Below are 20,073 nucleotides of genomic sequence, written 5' to 3'. Positions count from 1 at the left end.
CTCAGCAGTGCGTTCGATCTCTACACGCGCGCTCAATGATCGGGACGACCGGACGCGTTCGGTCAGGACGACAGTAGTGTCCGGTCAGTAGCAGAAAGCTGGGTTTCGTTCCCAACGGCTACTTTCTCCATGGGGCTTATAAATAGACCCTCCAACCGGCAATTTGAGCTGTGGAGAAGTGAGAAAACATACCAAGGTGTTGATACACTATTTTAGTGATCTCCACTTACATAGTGCTTAGTGATTCATTAGGTGATTAGCGTAGGTGCTTTGCGAAGGGCTTAGGTTGATTAGACCACCGCTTATACGCTTGCTCTAGATTTATGCCTAGTGTTTAGTGAGGTTAGAATACCTCTTATCTCTCGGTGCTTGCGCGCATCAATGGTTGTACATCGGAGGGACTTGTCGTCTTGCGAGACCACACCAACCGCATTTGTGGTGTGGCCGCCACCGTAAACCGAAGGAAATAAGGCCCACGGTATTTTGACCGGACCCTTGATAGTGAAGACGGCGGGGAGCAGTCTGGGAGAGGCTTTGCCATGAGTGGCTTAACCGAAGATTCGTTTGCGCGTGGGGAAGGCCCGGAGCTATCCATGAACTTATCCGATCGAGAGCTTGGCTCTTTGTGAGGGTAATGGAAACAGGGATCCCGATCTTCCGTCAGGTAGTGATAACTATCGTTGTGGCAGAGAATGACACACCGATCCGGATTCAGATCAAAAGATCGAACCCTGCAATCTTAGCACCACAACTCCTCTGGTTATCAACCGAGACATGGATCCGATTAACCTCGCCAAGAAGGCTAATCCCTACCTGCGCAATGAAGAACACAAGTAAGAACAAGAAAGAAAGCAACCAAATAGCAGATGAATGATTAATCTCACGAAGTTGGGGTCTCACAAACCGATGAACGGCGAAACTGTTCTTGATAGATTAATCTAAGCAAAACCCAAAACCTAATGATGGTGGAGGCGTATGATTATAAAGGTCTTAGGGTCATCGCCTATCCTGGACGCGTCATCTAATGGACTCAAACACGATACACGGTCCAACGGACCAAAAGACAGTGTCGCAGCAACCTGGCAGATTTTGGACGCTGACTTTGATGATTTCTGTTGATTCTGAAGGTCTTTTGATGTGAGACCACTTGGATTGGCTTCCTTATCAAATTAGCTTACCAACCATATGTGGATCGTCGAAAATGGAGTTCGGATACGTCTTGGGTGACCAGTTTAAGGCAGACTGGTCCTGGAGGCCGAGGCAGATTAGAACTTGAGTTGCTTTGGGCCTCCACCACGGGGACTCGAACCGAATTAGCCTCGGGTCTCCTTCTTGACTTGGACACTCTTGACGGCCTCCTACCCCTCCATACCATGTGCCAAACATGGTCATATGCATGGATGTCATGTCCTCATCATCCTCCCCTTGATGAAAAGCTATTCTTGACGTCGATTGTGCTTGAAACTGATCCTGCACAACATAAAGGAGAACGGGGTTGCGAAGACAAAGGGAACTGAAATAAGTGTGAGAAGGAACATGACCATGTTTCCAAGAAATTTCAGCAAGCATGTAAACTCCATGGTCCGAATGCACACGATGTATGTCAACACTATCCTGTAAAAGATTAGAACTAACCAAAGACAATACAGGAATAGATGGTCTAGCAGACATAGGTAGCCACCAACAATGCTCCCCTTCTTGGAAGTGAACTTGTTTCTTTGAGGAACATGAGAAAATGTTTGTATTATTATGGCTGCCCTCTAAACGATCATAACCTTGTACAACAAAAGAAAAATTCATATTACTACGAATATATACTCGATGTATCATATATTGTCCCTTGTTATATTTGTCAATAACATGATATGTGTGTTTAGAAAACCAAGGCAAATCAACATATTTAAATAGTCTCTCCTCCAAATAATCTAGGTTACACAAAACATCAAATTCAATGTAACCCAAAGTATATAAAGAAGACAATAGTTTGAATTCATCAGTTTTATTAGCAATATGAATAAAATGTTTATTTTTAGCACAAGTGGTTGGTTTCAAAACATGTAAAACTGAAGCATCATCAACCAATTCATCTTTATCACAAGTAACTTCAAGCAGATTATCACGGGATAGAGATAAATCAAGAGAGGGTTCCACTAACAATTGTTCTATAATAGCATGGTTTGTGGAAAATTTTAGTACATTAAAACATTTCTCACCTTTCATGAGTGTAGCACCATGAGCATTACATGTGTTCTCAGTAGGAGTAATAGGTGCATTGTGAAGTGATGGTTCTGAATTTGCATATGAGGTTGTGAGCTCCTCATTTTCTTCCATGTCATCCTCTCGTTTATGGACATTATCCTGCAGAAGGTTAGTCATAGCAAGAGGAATAACAACAGACTCTTCCTCTAAATGGTGCACCTTAGCATATGAAGTTAAAATAGGAGGTGGATTAATAAAGGTTTCTCGCATAAGGAGTTTCATATTATTCCAAGTTTGAGGTTTATCAGAAGGATCTAAAGACTCCCACCAAAATAAAGCAGAATGTCGCAAAACACTAGCTGTATTTTTTACCTTCCTCCTTGGACACATAAAGCGAGTAGCAAATATGTTATCTATGGCAACTTCACACTCCATGTACTCATCAGCATCTATACCATCATAAGTCAATGGATACGAACAACCTGTCATTGTTAGAAGACAGCAAAAGACAATACAAGAGTATTTTCTCTATCAAATGACTATGTGGTTGTCGTGGTCTCACTTTTCATAGCAAGTGGAAGCATCTTACCAAGCTCTTACAAAGTTCTTACCAATGTAAGCAGTAGGCGGTACAACCGGTGGCTGGTTCATGGTACCTATGAGGCAGTGGTACCGAGCTTGCAAGGCCCTTTTTCTGTACTGATCTAAAGAGTTTGTGGAGCTTGGAAGGCACACAAAGAATAATATGTATATCTGGCACACAAGTCAGTAGCAGAAAGTAATGCTGAATTATAGTTCAAAGTACTTGTTCTCGTTGCTGGTCTAAAATGTTCCAAGTACCAGGTGTGTAACAAACAAGTATGGTGGATTGCAAGGTGATAGGGGTATGAAAAAACAAGTATGGCGGATAGCAAGAGCAACAAAAACAAGGAACTAGACAGCACACGCTAACATAGCTCACTTTGGTCTTCTCTATGTGCTCCTCTAGATATTGTTCCTCTTTTGCCTCTCTCTGTTTTCTATTTTTTTTTTGCTGTCGTTGTTTTTTGGAGAAATTTTAACTTTTTCTTTTTATTTTTTTGATATTTTTTATTCACTTAGAAGCACATAAGAAGTAACCACATAAAATATGAGCCTAAACAAGTGAAAGGTGTGGCTTGTGGAAATTTTAGAAGACGTGCTCAAAAACTACAAAAAACTTATGACCACGAAAAGAGGATCTTGTGACCAGTTTTTGACCAAATTAAAATTTTCTGACCCTTACGAGGCCAGGGATGGATGGATCTAAAATTTTTTTCTGATCAATTTTGATATATGGAACATTGAAATCCGAGTTCGTATGCGAAAACTAGACATGTTTTAAGAATTGGCTTCGAATTAGAGGACAAAACGGGAACAATATGCGCAAAATTGGTCACGGCAGCAAGGATTTAATGGAAACGATGGGGGAAAACACACGAACTGGACTCTAACACAACCTAACCAGCAACAAGACCTCGACTAGGACACAAACTCCACACGACGGACTCTGAAACCGAAATATGCAAAGGATATGGCGCGGAAGGTTCTAGGACAGGAAAAAAACATGGCACTGGACTATGGGACGAATGCGAAACACTAAAAACTAGGGGATAAATGTGAACCTAATGGTACACCTTAGCTCTGATACCACCTAATGGAAACAAGGATCCTGATCTTCCGTCAGATGACACACCAATCCGGCTTCAGATCGAAAGATCGAACCCTGTAATCTTAGCAACACAACTCCTCTGGATATCAACTGAGACATAGATCTAGTGGACCTTGCCAAAAAGGCTAATACCTACCTGCGCAATGAAGAACACAAGCAAAAACAAGAAAGAAAGCAACCAAATTGCAGATGAATGATTAATCTCACGAAGTTGGGGTCTCGCAAACCGATGAACGACGAAACTGTTCTTGATAGATTAATCTAAGCAAAACCTAAAACCTAATGATGACAGCGGTGTATGATTATAAAGGTCTTAGGATCGTCGCCTACCCTGGACGCGCCCCCTAATGGGCCCAAACACGATACACGGTCCAACAGACCAAAAGACGGTGTTGCAGCATCCTGGCAGATTCTGGACGCTGACTTGTTTCGATGATTCCCGTTGATTATGAAGGTCTTTTGATGTGAGACCACTTGGATTTGATTCCTTATCAAATTAGCTTTCCAACCATATGTGGATCGTCAAAAATGGAGTTCGGATGCATCTTGGGTGACCAGTTTAAGGCAGACTGGTCCTAGAAGCCGAGGCAAACTCAAACTTGAGTTGTTTTGGGCCTCCACCTCGGAGACTCGAACCGAATTAGCCTCGGGCCTCCTTCTTGACTTGGACATCCTTGCTGGCCTCCTACCCCTTCATACCATATGCCAAACATGATCATATGCATGTGTGTCATGTCCTCATAAGAGGGGCTCCAACGAGGACTAGGAGAAGTTTGCGCGCTTCTCGATACATCGGTAAAAATAACAGAGTCGTCGACGGGATGTTTGGAGAGTCACTCATGACGGGATGAAACCCATTAAGAATCCTAATAAACCATAAAGAGTGGAGAAAATTAAATTCATTTCAATGCTAGAGCTAAAAATTGCTTGTTTGAATCTTTAAGCATGGATGCGTTTAACCAAGTGTTCACTTTAAATACGGCACATGAAATTTGGTTAAAACTCCAAGAGCTCCATGACGGCACAACTAATGTCCGTGAGCAAAAATATTGTATAGCTAAACAAAATTATGATTCTTTTAAAATGAATAATGATGAGCTTGTTCGTGATATGTATTCTTATTTGAATCTAATTATCAATGAGCTTAATTCAATAGGATTAACGAAGCTAGATGATGCGGAAATCGTGAGGAAGATCATCTTTGTGCTACCACAAAAGAAATATGTAAGAATCATTACCATCCTTCACAACATGGAGGACTTGAGCACCGTGACTTTGGTCATAGTTATTGGTAAGATAGTGGCATTTGAAATATCACGGAAGATGGATCAAGAAGAAGCCTCGTCATCAAGCAAAGGCAAAGCTCTCGCATGTAGTGAGAAAAAGAAGATGAAAGACAAGCAAGTTGAGACAAGCTCAAACTCAAACTCCTCAAGTGAAGATGAAGAAGATGAAGATTCAAGTGATGATGACCAATCTTCCTCCTCCACCTCTGACCTTGATGAAGAATCGATCAAACTTATCAACAAGGTGGAAAAGATGATCCAAAGCCTCAGTATCTAGGGTGTGCCCATCTAAATTTAAGATTTCATCTTCACCAATCAAAGAAATGAGCAAAGAAAGAAAGGATGCTATAGATGCGGCGAGTTGTGGTACTTTGTGGAAGTTTGTCCAAACAAGTCCACACCTAAGATAAAGAAGGTGTGCAAGGACAAAGCCCTCATATCAATAAGGTCATGGGATGATTTTTCAAGTGAAGAAGAAGACCATCATAAGAGGCAAGGCCACAAGCACTCATCATCAAGCTCTTCTCGTGTGTGTCTTATGGCACGAGGTAACGAAAGCTCATCTTCTAGTGAGAGTGATAGTGATGATGAAATGCCTTCTCTTAATGAACTTGTGCAAGAAAATCTTAAATATGCTAAGGCTTGCACTAGCCAACAAAAGAAGCTAAAACTGTTGTAAGAAAAGCTAGATAGTTCATAAGAAGCATATAAAACATTGCTTGAACAATATGAGACATTTGCCAATCTCAATATTGAACTATCTACTAAAATTGAGCAACTTGAGGCTAGTGCAACAACAAATGCATGCACAATCAATGATGAGCAACTTGTAAAGAAAAATAAAAAATTAAAAGAAAAGTTGCTAGCTCACAAGATGCTTATAAAAGTTTGCTTGCTAAAATGGAAATCATATGCAAATATTGTGATGAGCTAACTAATAAAGTTGCTAATCTTGAAGCCGTCGGTACAACCCTCACCAAGGCACCTAAAAAGAAAAGTTCTATCTTTGACATGCCTAAAAAGGATGCTTCTACTTCTTTCAATGATTTGTGTTTAGACTCACCTTTATGCAACCAAGTTTGTATTGAGAAAGTTGTAGATACGTGCACACAAGAGGTCGCAATGGAGAATGAGGAACTCAAGCAAGAAGTAGCTTGCCTTACCAAGGACTTGACTCAAGTAAAAGGCAAAATGAAGTAAGTCCAATATCATAAAGATAACACCGTTAAGCGAGTAAAGAAACTTGATGAAGGACAAACCATGGTTTGCTACGTGTGCCATAAGGAAGGCCACAAGTCCTATAAGTGCAAGGTGAAGAATAGGAGGGGAGCTAAGAAGAAAGAGAAAAACAAAAAGGAAACAAGCAAGCTCTCCAACGCCTACACCAACAAAGTGGACAAAAAGGCCTCCACATCTTATCTCTTGAAGAAGAAGAAAAATGACAAGGTGATGGCCATCAAGGTGAACAAGCAAGTCAACATTGGGTGCCAAACGCATTTGGGTACCAAAGGAGATCATTTTCAACATGAAGAGAAACAAGAAGTTTTGGATCCCGAAAGGGAAGTGAGAAGTCCGATGGACTTCAGGGAATTTGATGACTTGGCAAAGTATGGGTGCATTTCATGAGGTGCGTCATTATGGACAAGGTAATTGCCAAGTGGGTTAGTGAATACTATGGACCCAAGTTCCCTTTCCCATGTTATGTAATAGATTTAATTTCTTGTAATTTTAATTAGCATCTCGTTCTTTTTTATGTCTAGGTTTGCATTTGCATGTTTAATCTTTTGTCTTGCATATGGAAGCGGATTAACACTCCGGGAATTCAGGGGACGGATAACAAAGAGATAACAGATTCGAGCTTATTGCTTTCCCAAATTACAAAATATCATGGGATAGATACGAAGAATTTACATTGATCAGAGATCAACCCATCAAGGCTTCTTTGGATTGAAGGGAGTTTGGGTCCCCACAAGGCCGAAGGTCATCGTGAACCGAATCAACATCGGCCTATTGATAAAATTGTGCCAGAGAAGAGGAAAGGTCGCCCGCCTAACATATGCTTAGCCGATTTCTCAGTAAATTGAGGAACTATGGGAAAGAAGTCTGTGGCTTTTCTGGTGGGTGTTTGGAGGAGCAAATAAGGGGAAGGTGTCCACACATTTTAGTCCTCGTAAACACTAGAACAGCTTTGCGAGTATGGAGAGAAGACTCAGGTGATATCACAAGAATTCTTCTAACCGTAATAGCTGGTCTTCTTGCTCAATGAGGCGCTAGAATGAGCGACACAATCATCCTATGCATAAGAATTCTTCTAACCGCTCGAGATCTTCATAGCAAAAGGATAGACTATGGAGGGTCCGGGTCCGGCAGAGTCGGAAGCACTTGAGAGGGGAGATAGAAAAGAAACATAGCTGAATTGTTGAGTTGCTCTCGCCGAGATCAGATAGACATTTTATAGCCGGTCTACAACGATGAATCCAAACTCCGGTCCAGGAAGGGCCCCGGGCGGCATCCGAATCCGGGAACCGGGCGATAGGCACCGCGATGAGTCCAACACCGCCGCCGCAGCTGCAGCTGCAGAGGCGCCTCCACCCGCTTCGCCCTCCAACGTTCCCCAAAAACGGCCCCATGGTCCATCGGGAGCCCAAGGCGGGAGCCCCTCTGCGGCCGCCGCCGCCGCACGGAAGGGGAAGGGGGTCTTGGCTCCATCCCCGTTACCTTCCCCGACGCGCTCCGAGTCCGAGGGCGCCAGCTCCCCGGCATCGTTCGACATCGTCTCCGACAAGGGAGCCGGAGAGTCGAGCTCCTCCAACACGGTAGCGGACGGCGACAGGAGGTTGGGGTGTCGTGGAAGGACCCGCTGGTGGAGTCGACGATGGAGGTGCCGAAGGTGACGAGGGCTATGGATGTGAAGTCGGCGTTCGACAACTTGTCGCTGGAGCAGCAATGGGCCCTGGCGGAGGAGATGGAAATGCAACAGTGGCAACTTGTAAGGTTTCTTGGATCTTTGGAGCGCATTCTTGAGTCGAAACTGCTTTCTTGTGATTTGGGAGCTGGAATCCTATCGTTCTTGTGGGTTACTGGGGGACGATTTAGGGTACCGGAAGCAAGAAATTGTGCGGCGTCCTATTGTAGGTGCAGAATCCGTGGGGAAATTTGTCTTTCTGTTTTTCAACGATCTTGCAGCAGTTTAGATGCTTGCATTTTATCTTGATTGTGATTGCATGTTTTACAATTTACTATTGAATTCGTATAAATATTTGTTTTGATGAGCAATTCCTTTCTCATTTTTGTATGTTGGTGGTTGCTGCTCCATTGTTTGAATATCTGGCTTTGATGTTAATTCTGTGTAGGTGCAGCAGAATCTCTCTGGAGCAAATTCAAAGGTGGCATGGCAAACGTGGTATGTCCTGAATATTCCTTTGTTTTTTACTTGTGATTGGTGGCTAGTGTGGGCATTCTTGTGCCAACTTCTGTGTTTGACATGTGGTATTGGGATCTCTGTGCTTTTGTTTGCTCATATGAGATCTTGAGATGACTAAGTGTAAGTATGGCAACAAATCTTGTTAAAAATGGTGTAGCATGGCATCCAAGGCTAGAGATGAAAGTATTGGAAAATGTTACGGAAACTCAGTTATTGGCAATTGTTATGGAAACTTGGTTTCTGTTTTTGCCTAGATTAGATGGTTCCGGATCACTTATAAGTCCAATTGTGATAAGATGTATGGTATTCTGTGAAAAGTAATGTTGTCGTCGTCGTGCGTTGAATTTTTTTAAAATGTGAGAGGTAGCTGTTTCCATTGATTTTATTATTTGGTTTTCACTGTGATGGTTTATTATTCACTGTACTGTAAAATACTGATGTAATGAAGGCTTTAGTGTTGGTAAGAAATCCTGAAGCCAAATGTGCAGGGGTTTAGCATTGATGGATGGCCTAATAGGAGATGTTACTATATTATTGGAAGCAAAGACAATACATAGGTCCTTGGATATTTCCGTACTATTGTTTTAACAAGCTCTGTTATCTTTTCCATTATTTCCTTGTATATTTGACCTTGGTGTTAATTCATTGGTGCTAATTCTTGCAAAAAATGTGAAATTTTAACCCATTTTCTATGGAAATAGTTTTTGGAGAGGATAGGAAGGCAAATGTACAACTACAATCCAGAATCTACAGTAATCATACCCCATGTGAATCATCAGGTTTGACTCCATATACTATTTATGTGCCTTTTTTCTAATTGATACAGTCAGATTGTGATGGGACCTTATCAGCCTTAATTTCTTATTTCACTGGATAACAACCACTAAATATCAGCTGAGAAACAAGTAGTATAGTCATTTTCTTACGCCCTGTTCGTTTGGACTTGTTTGGCTGATAAGCCATGGCTGAAAGTACTATTGGCTGATTTGGTGTGAGAGAAAAGGCTGAAAAAGTACGGCTTATAAGCCAAACAAGCCCAAGCGAACAGGGCATTAAAATGTGGAAACCTGAAAAGCATAACTAACATACCAATCCATTTTTAGTTCTGCTGCTCTCTGGTTCAGATCATTATGGTTTGAATTCCTTTGCGCTTGTGTTTCATGCAGACAATTCCTACGACCGGGATCATTGAGCATTACAACCTCATCGAAATGGGTGCTGGACGAGGAGAAATATTTCATTCAAATGCACTGAACCTTCGTCGTGCCTATTCTGAATTTAGGCCAGTGCATGGAGATGGAGAGTGTTTCTACAGGAGGTCATATTTTCCTACCTCGTAAGTGTCCTCCTTTTTCCTTAGAACAAGCTTCATGTTTAGGGGGTTAACACCCTAGTTTGTGCAACTGTAAAACAGGAGCAAGTTCTTGATAGGCAGGATACACACGAGGAGCACCGTCTTCTTGCTGCTGTTAGAGGAGTGGCTAGGCATCATGCACGCCTTGGTTGGACCTCTGAATTTTCCTGGAGATACAAAGTAAGCTCACACCTTATCCACATTTGGCATTTCTGAGATAAACATGCTTGAGGGATGATTTTCTTCAAGTTACATCAAGTCGCAATCTGGATCTGGCATCTCACTGTCCTTTTTCTTTTACCATTTGCAGGATATGCACATTGTTTCACATTAGTGGCATATTGGCATGCCATCACAATTTTACCTCTTGACATGGATTCAAATTTGAATTTATTGAAAATATAACAGATCAATACATGTTGAAATAAGATCACTTTCATATAACAGCACTGATGAGTAATATTTACAGTTATAGTAATAAATAACTCATGCTTCTACTTCCCCGAGATAATGCACCCAAGCTGCTTTGTGTGGTCATCTGATTCAATCACAAATGTTTTCTTTGGTGCTTCTCTATCAAAAATATTTTCTTTCTTAAGTACTTATCTTGTAATCGGTGTACTCTGTCTGAAGGTTCTCAGACAAGTGTTATCATGATCATACTTGTTCATACCTTTGTTATAAATGGTCGGTATTGTGTAAGCATTATTGCAGTATATAGTAATAATCTGATTCTTTCAGGCATTTAAGACACTGATAAAGAAAGTAATGAGATGGAAAAGACACAACAGATGGAAGAATGTACCAACAACCGACAGGTTTCAGATATATTTGATTTTCTGTGATTCCATCGATGTGTTGCTGGCAATGCATTTTCAGTATTTTATTGAACATGTGTCATTTTCCAGCTACCACAAACAGAAACTTCTCAAGTTCTTCAGCAGTTATGGCAGGACAGACAACAGTGAGTGAAACACCCCTCTTGAACCAAGCATTCCTTCCTCCACTTCGTCCTAATACATTGTTCCAATACATTTTGTTGGTCAGTTTTTGCTTTCCTCAGATTGGTAGCAGCTATCTGGATATGTTCACACAGTGAAGAGTTTGAACCACGTATACCTGAGCTTAATGAATATGGCACTCTCAGAGAAGTAAGTATCTTTGTCGCTTTCCCTTGGACCCTTGCATTATTTAGTTCTGAACTGCCAATAATGCATCCGTTCCAGAAAATCTAACACTCATTCTGCCTGCTCTTCTCTCTTTAAAAACAGTGGTGCCTTCACGAAGTTATCAGGTATAAGGTTTTCACAGATCATGTTCAGATGACAGCATTAGTCACCGCTCTTGGGGTGCCACTGCGAGTGGAGTACCTCTTACAAGGAGATGGTCAAGACCTCTACAGTCGCGGCCAGGAGGATTCCCAAGACGATACGCGAAGTACATGTTGGCCTAATCATCGTCGTCAACTACCCCATGCTCATGTAGTCCCCCATGTGACCGTGCTCTACACAAACATTCACTATGACATCATCTACCCCCGCGATGGTCCTGTTCCTTCTATTGTTGAGAGCTGTAGTCACCAGACTGCGCAGGTACAGCGGCCAACTGCTGAGAGTTCAGGTCAACAAATTGCCCAGAGAGATAGCTGCAGTGGTGAGAGTTCAAGTCAACAAATTGCCCAGAGAGGCAGAGAGATAGCTGCAGTGGTGAGAGTTCAAGTCAACATATTGCCCAGGAGGAAATCTCCACTGGTGAGAATCCAGATCAACATGTAGGGCTAAAGTTAACTTCTACTGGTGCCCATGAGTATGATGAGCATAAGAGCATTGCTGAGTGAAGCAATGGGTAGAGAATTAGGCATACACTGATGAGATAGATAATATTCTGGACTTTTTTTCTTACGTTGGTACAAGCTGCTGGTGCAAATTGGATGATCAGTCGGTCAGTTAATCTGATATGTTGATTCATTTGCGAATTGTTATCATATCTCTGAAATATCCTCATAATATTTTGGTGTATATAGAAGGAAAATCATTCTTGTGCATTCTCTTACGGTTATTCTTTCTGACGAGCTTGCATTTTCTTTCTCATTTGTAAATCTTTTTTCTGTATTCTCTAGCTATCAGCTTATGATGTCGTCTGCCTGAACTTGTATGGCAACCTCAGAATCTCAGTTGTCGTTTGGCCTGATGAGATGATAACAGAACACAAATATTAGATGAACTTGTATGGTTCTGATGAAAGATACTTGCCTTGCATGAACTTATTGGTGCAGTATTCATTCATATATAATCAGTGCGAAACAAAATAGCTAGCATGTCCCGCCCATGTTGCTCTGCATCCAGGCCATCGCAGCCAGAACCAAAGGCAGAGGGAGAGGGGTCGTTAAGTTGATAAAACTTTCACTGAAATTTTTAAAATTCTACTTAACAAATTAGATGTTTGGGTAGCAGGAACGAGGTCACCACTTGTGCCTCCTTTGCCCCTATCACCATAGAACAAGCAACTCTAACCATATCCACCATATATATGATGTTAAAAATAACAAGAGAAAACTTTGCAGAAAAACAACTGGACAGGTGCAAGTTCCGGCTTTGGTATATTAAATGACAATACAATTAAGAGACTAACATGTTTTGATGATATATGATCATGTGTTTACTCCCATGATGATTTATGTATATGGACTTCTGAGAAGAAAATGTCATTCAAATGAGATAAATCCAATGATTAGGTGACAAGCAAAGTTTAAAAATTAATTAAAAGAAGACATGAATCAAGATAAGTTTGTCTCACATGAATGGCTAGCTTGTCCATCAAATAAGGAGCATTGGTATTTGGGGTTCAAATTTGGTCAAATGATTGGTCCTAACAAGATGTGTTATAAATAATCAAATGACAAGTATAGAGTCAGTGGCTGAGGACTCAATATGGCTAGGGAGGACCTCTGCCATACCTTTTTCTTCTTCGTCTTCTCCTCTTTTATATCTTAGTTTTTTCTGGGGTTTTTTCCTATGTCTTTACTATAAATTGAGCCATGGAGCTTTATTGGTATAGTTGTGCCACACCTCAATTTATATCCGTCCTCTACCACTGTATAGAGTTGAAAAGAGAGAAGAGACACCATATGTATTTCCCTGGCCTCATTTACAAGATGGTTGGATAATTAAGATTATATCACCTAGCAAATGAATGAAGATTGTAGCTTATGCATAATCATCGTTATTGATGATTTGCATAAATTGGATATAGGAAAAATGGATTTCAAGTTGATGTTGTTGATGATACAAAATAGGGGTGAATGGTTAAATCAAGCTATGTCTTTAAGGTACAAAACGAAGGTAAAGGGCAAGCAATGGCTTGAGAACCAACGAACCAATGCAAGGCTAGGTGCAGAAGCAAGTACATGTGCTAACTCCGAGGAACTAATCAATCCATGATGAGCCATGCAGTGTGAAGTAGCAAGTAATTGTTGAATCATATGTTGTGGTGACTTATACGGATGAAAGTGAAGTCTTGATCACATGGTGCGCAAGTCATTAGTTCAAGGGAGATTTACCCACATGCGAAGTTGAAAGCCCTCAGGTTCAGATTGACCATGTGGTGGCATCGATTGAACATATAGAAAGCTCAAGAGACGACTTATTGTATATCTTTGATTGTGGTGGCATCGATTGAATATATAGAAGCTCAAGAGGCGACTTATATATTGTATATCTTTGATTGAGCATATGTATGTATTACTATTAAGAGGGGGTGCAACATTGGTCAAAATACAAGGTCTAAAGTGCTCAAGGAAAACTTGGTGAAAAGCCAATAGAAACACTAACATGATAAAGAACAAAACATACAATACTTTTAGGAGAGTATGCAAGAACACAGAGTATGTACATAACTTAAATCTAGTTTCTCCTCTGATATAACAGCAGGAAAATCATCCAAGAACCAAACTGCCCAAATCCCTCGTGCCCCCCGTTACCGTATCTCCTCCAGGGTACCGACCATTACGGCCTTTATAAATATCCCCCCATCATCTCTACCATTAACAACGACGCCCTCCACGTATTTCCCCTCCGCCCCCTCGCTCTCCCAGATTTCGCGAAGCAGACCCTCCGCACCCCCTTCCCTTCAGGCTTTTCTTCCCGCCACGATGGCCTCCGGTTCAGGAAAGAACCAAGACGACAACGAAACCAAAGAACCGGTTGATTCGCTGCGCCAGCGCGAGGAGTCCAACGCCGCCGCCCTCCGCTCCGCGGTTAGAGATCATCGAAGAAGAGGAAGAGGTCCATGGGCCACCGGAAGCCGGAGGCCAGAACCCCTCCGCCGCCACCGCCGCAGCTGCGGCGGCCGAGCAGAAGGGCGAGGAGACCGTGTCTCTTTTCTGGGCGGCCTGGGGCTCCGCTGGCGGCAAGCCCCCTGTTCCTCCACGCCCTCCCTCCTTCTCGAGAGTGGGCCCTCCCTCCTTCTCGAGAGCCGGAGGTCCGAGCGCCGCGTTCGATTTGAAGAACGTGTTCGATGAACTGATGCTGGAGTGCCAGAGGGAGAGGAGCGGGGAAACGGACCAGAAAGCCGAGGCTGAGGGAACGCCGAGGCAACAGAATGAGCAGGTGTTGTTTCCTGGATATTTCGACTACGTTCTTGAGCGATTCCTGTTTGCTTGTGATTTGGCCTTTGGGATATCGAATCCTGCCGTTCTTGGGGATCATGGGGGAGGATTTTGGATACTGGAGTCTGGACCTAAGAAATTGTACGGCATCCTAGAGTAGGGGTGGAATCCTTCGGCAGATGTTGGGGGCCAATTTCTCTTTCTTGGTTTCTTAGAGTGGCAAGCCAACGATCTTGCAGAGACTTTTGTAGGTGCATGTTCTTGCGCTGTTATGATCGATATTTCTGTTCAGTTTGATGTCATGCTTTCATTTCACCGTCAAATGTCAGGGCCAATCTCTATGTTTATTTGAGATAGCATAAACCAATGTAGTTTCTTTAGATCATTGGCGGATTACATGCATTGCTGGTTTTAGCCATTGCATGGCTGATTTCTTGCCTAAAGCATAATCATATTTTGAATAGCTGAGAAGAGACTCGATAAGTGTCGATTTTGTTATCACTGCTCCCTTGTTTGAATATTTGACTTTCGACGTTAATTTTGGAACAGGTGGACTCACCAGCACTTTGGCCCAAAAAAGGCAAGAAACCGCTCTGGAGAAAGGTACAATATGACCTGAATATTTCTTACATCTTTGGTTGTGATTGGTAACTGGTGTGAGCACTCTTGTGCCAATTTTTGTGTTTGAGATGTTGGATCAGGATTGTTCAGTCTTTGTTCTCTCCATGCTTATATGAAATATTGAGATCATAATATTATTCTGGCAGGAGATCATGTTCAAATGGGTGTAGCATAGAGATGAAAGCAATGGCAAATGTTATAGTTTCTGTTCTGCCAAGATTAAATGATTCTTGATTACTATTGTGATCTGATATGGAATTTCAAGGGGAAAAAACAGTGCTGTTGTGATGTTTTCATAATTTTAAAAACTGTAAAAAGTGTTATTGCTTACACTGATATTATTAACGGTCAGTATTTATGTCTTACTCTTCATCGTACCACAAATTGTCCTTCTTGACGTGTTTCCAAGGAATTCTGAAGATAAACATACAGGTATCTGATGTTGATGAATGGTCTAATAGTTGAAGTTATTATATGATTAGCAAAAGAGACAATTGTCAGATACATAAGATCTTGGATATTTCTGTAGTAATATTTTAGAAAGTTCCATTGCCTTCTTCATTGTTTCCTTCTGTGAACTATTGGATGGATCTTGGCATTAATTATTTACAATTGCTTCTTATTCTGGCAAAAATTGTGGAATTTTTAACCCATTTTATGTGGAATAGTTTTTGGACAGGATAGGAATCTCCAACCGAAATTACACAATACCTCATGTGAGCTACCAGGTTTGACTCCATACACTGTTTACGTGCCTCTTCTAATTGATATTATTGGTTTGTGATGGGACCTTAATCGGCTTTGAGTTTGTATTGAATTCAAGAAATGCAGTATATGTTCTTTCTTTCTTTATTCATCGAACAAATCAATATCAGCAAAAACATTGCATTTATTAGTGGCTTAAGGTTTTCTTATAATATATGTGGAAACCTGAAAACTTAACAAATTATAATCCCATATTAGAACTGCTGCTTCCTGGTTCAGATCATTTTGATTTGAATTCCTTTGCTCTTGCTTTTGTGCAGAAACTCCACATAACCGAGCTCATTAGGCATTACAATCTCCTTGAAATGGTTGCTGGACAAGGGGTGTTATTTCATTCACATGCTCTGAACCTTCGCAATGCCTATTCTGAATTTAGGCCAGTGCATGGAGATGGAGAGTGTTTCTACCGGAGCTTCATATTTTCCTACCTCGTAAGTGTCCTCCCTTTTCCTTTGAATAAGATTTACGTTTTGTGGTTAACACCCTATTATGCGCCACTCTAAAACAGGAGCAAGTCCTTCATAGGCATGATACACATGAGGAACACCGTCTTCTTGCTGCTATTAAAGGAGTGGCTAGGCAACATGCACGCCTTGGGTGGGCCTCCGAATTTTCCAGGAGCCACAAAGTAAGCTCACCTCCAAGTTTACCATTTCTGAGATAAACATGTTTAATTAATAGATCATTTCTTCAACTAACATCAAGGTGCAAGCTGGATCTGGCATCTCACTTTCCTTTTTTTTCTTTTATCGTTTGCAGGATATGCACCATTGTTTCACTGTAGTGGCATAGGGGCATGCCATCACAACATTACAACCTGTTGACATGGGTTCAAATTTGATTTTATTTGAAACATAACAATCTAATGCTAATAAAAAATACATGTTCACATAAGTTCACTTTCACAGAACAGCAATAATGAGATATCATTGTAGAGAGATAAAAGAGATCATGCTTCTTCCTTACACCAAGATAATGCGCCCATGCTGCTTTGTGTGGTCATCTGATCAAATCACTAATGTTTTGTTTCTCCTACTTGCTTATAAAATATTTTCTTTCTCAATTACTATCTTATAGTTGTTGTTTACTGGTAGAAGCTGCGCAGGCAAATCTTATGTTGCTTATATCTTTTCGTACCTTGTTATAATAGTCAGTGTGTAAGCCTTATTGCAAGAAAATATAGTGATTATCTGATTCATTTAGGCATTTAAGAAGCTGATAAAGAAAGTAATGAGATGGAAGACACACGGACGGTGGAACCATATACCAACAATTAACAGGTTTCTAATATGTTTCTTCCCAGCAATTCCATCATAGTGTTGCTGCCAATGCATTTCACATGATGTATTGAATATGTGCCATTTTTCAGCTACCGCATAGGGAAACTTCTTGAGTTCTTCAACGATTATAAGGGGACAGACGACAGTGAGTAATACACCCCCCTGAACCAAGCTACCCTTCCTCCACTTGTATCCTAATTCCTAGTTCATCGTTAACACATTTTGTTGGTCAGTTTTTGCTTTCCTCAGATTGGTAGCAGCTATCTGGATATGCTCGCACAGAGAAGAGTTTGTACCGAGAGGACCGGGAGTTCGTCTCTCCCCCGCGTCGCTCCCCCACGCAGGGCGACACGGGCGGACCCCTGAGCCGTCGCCGCTCTCCCACCCCTCTCCTCCTCTCCCGCCGCGCTGCCACCAGAGCTGGCCGCCGGCATGGCCGGCCGGCCGGCCAGGAAGGTGGCGGCGGGGCTCTCCCTCCCTCGTGTGGGCGGCGCGCGCCGCAGAGGGCCGGCAGTCCTTCACCTCGCGAGCTGCGTGGAGCTTCGGTGGGGATGGTTGCTGCGGTTGTGGCGGCGTCGGCTCATGCCTGCACAGGCGCAGGGGATGGTGGCGGAGCCTTCCTTCTTCTCCTTCGCTCATCCCCTCCTCCATCAAGACGGCGGCGGCGCCGCCGGCCGGGGCCGCAAGTCTGGTGCCCGGGCAGCCGGATCCGGTGTCCGGATGGCCGGACCCAAACCCAAGGTGGCCGGATCTGCCTTGGCGGCCAATGGCAGGTGCAGTGGTGGCCGGCGGCGGATGGGACGGCGGTGGCGGTTGTCGGGGCTCGTGCAGGCGCTGGGGGCAGCGCTCTCTTCTCTGCCTCCCTCTCCCCGCACGGCCTTGGCTGCTGCTGCGGCGACCAGCCGGGGCTGCTACGGCAGCGACCGAGCCTCTTCTAGGGCTGGTTGTGGCCGGGGCGGCATCCTGCCGACCAGCCTGCCCACGGACGGTCTGGCGGCCTGGGCGACGGTGACGGCAACGGCGACAGACCGGCTCTAGGCGGTGCCGCGGTTGTGGTCCAGTTGGAGGCGACGGCGGCAGGGGTCGCCCGGTTCGGGGCCTGGCGTCCAGACCCGGTGACCTCAGGGCAGGGGGCGGCGCCCGAGTTGGTGACAGCACAAGCCCTGTGGCTGTTGGCGGCTTTGTCGGCAGCGACATTAGCGGGTGCCTGAGCGACGACGACGATGGTCAATGGTGGTCTCGGCGTGCGGCGGTGTGACGCGAGCGGTAGAGTCAGGTCCGGCTCTACGTGGCCCGGTCAGAGGGGGTGGCGGTCGACGCAGCTGTGCGGCTGCAGTGTGCAGCCGGCGCGTCGATGCCCCTCTGAAGGGGCTTCCGTGGGGCGGCGGGACAGCGGCGTTAGCGGTGTAGGCTGGCAGGGGGTTTGGCTTCATGACTCGGCGTTTGTGCTAGAGGGTTCATGGGCGAAAGCCTTGGCGACAGCGACGTCGTTGGGCGTCGTTTCCCTATTGGGGGGCATCGTGTTTAACCCTCTAGTATATCTTCCAAGGGTGAAAACCCGATCCACTATGGACGTGCGACGGTGGCGTCATCGGCGTTGCTCCCTTCCTGAAGGCGTCGCATTTGGATTATCGTCGTGTTTTCGATGCGAGATGACGGTTCGCGCTTGGAAGTCAGAGCTGCTCTTCGTTCGAGCTTGGCAACGATGACCGGTGGTGATCGTTAGCTTCGGACCCATCGGGGAGTGACTAGTGGGTGGCCTGCCATGGGAAGTCGGAGCTGCTAACAGCTTGGCTTCCATGCTCGGCAACGATGACCCATGACAGTGTGTCGTGTTTATGCTCAACCGCGTCGCGTGGGGTGGTTAGTCCCTCGGGTGCCTTTTGACATGTCGTTTGGCTAACCTTCTTGTACATAATATTCTTTCGTCTTAATTGAGCGGCAGAGCTCCTCCCTTTGTTTCAAAAAAAAAAAAAGAGTTTGTACCACTTATACCTGAGCTCGATGAAGGTAGCACTCTCACCGAAGTAAGTATCACCGCCAGTTTACCTTGGGTTCTTGGATTACTTAGTTCTGAACCACCCAGTGCATCTTTTTCCAGAAAACATGACACTCATTCTATCCTCACACCTTTCTTTATTGAAAACAGTGGTGCTTTCAAGAAGTTATCCAGCGTAGGGTCTTTACAGATCATATTCAGATAACAGCACTAGTCAGGGCACTTCGGGTGCCTCTGCGAGTGGAGTACCTCTTTCAAGAAGCTGGTCAAGACCTCTACATTGGCCAAGATCCCCAAGATGATATGCCAAGAAGCACGTGTTGGCCACGTCATCATCATCAAGTACCCCCTGATCATGAAGTTCCCCGTGTGACCGTGCTACACACGCAGGAGCACTATGACATCATATACCCATACCATCCTGATGGTCCTGTGACTTCTGGTGAGAGCTCTGGTCAGCGGTCTGACAAGACAGAGAGCCAGGCCGCTAAGAGTCCAAGTCAACACCAGACGGGTAGCTGCAGTGGTGAGACATCAAATCAACAGATTCACCGGGTAGAGGGCTCCACCTCCACTGGTGAGAAATCAGAATCAGATTAACACACTGCGGAGCTGGAAAGTTAAGTTCGTCTCTGACCATGAGTATGATGAGCATTTGTTGAGAGAAGCTATGGATCGAGAATTATGCATACACTGACGAGAGATAGATAGGCATATACTTCTGGATTCTTTATCCTGTTGGCACAAACTGCTGGCGCCAATAGGATTGTGGATGATCAGTAGTTGCTCCTCCTTCGTCTCTGACAGGGCTGAAAACTTTGTTCTGTAGCTCGGTTAAAGTCTCGACTT

At 43.7% G+C, this 20,073-nt stretch overlaps 1 protein-coding gene and 1 pseudogene across 1 annotated transcript; both read left to right on the top strand.

Annotated features, from left to right (window-relative positions):
• The first annotated feature begins 7,867 nt into the window (after positions 1-7,867).
• Positions 7,868-12,161, top strand: LOC136463407 (uncharacterized; annotated as a pseudogene).
• Positions 12,162-14,345: 2,184 nt separating this feature from the next.
• On the top strand, positions 14,346-19,931 carry LOC136463406 (uncharacterized). Its single transcript, XM_066462407.1, has 10 exons — positions 14,346-14,560; positions 15,109-15,162; positions 15,849-15,908; positions 16,206-16,376; positions 16,454-16,573; positions 17,149-17,225; positions 17,315-17,370; positions 17,459-17,517; positions 19,205-19,252; positions 19,375-19,931. The coding sequence occupies exons 1-10, from the start codon at positions 14,477-14,479 to the stop codon at positions 19,822-19,824; spliced, it is 1,179 nt and encodes a 392-aa protein (XP_066318504.1). The 5' UTR covers positions 14,346-14,476; the 3' UTR covers positions 19,825-19,931.
• Positions 19,932-20,073: the final 142 nt, after the last annotated feature.

This window comes from Miscanthus floridulus, chromosome 7 (assembly GCF_019320115.1).
Source record: "Miscanthus floridulus cultivar M001 chromosome 7, ASM1932011v1, whole genome shotgun sequence".
NCBI lineage: Eukaryota > Viridiplantae > Streptophyta > Magnoliopsida > Poales > Poaceae > Miscanthus > Miscanthus floridulus.
The sequence above is the reverse complement of the archived record's forward strand: the minus strand, read 5'-3'. Positions and strand labels throughout refer to the sequence as shown.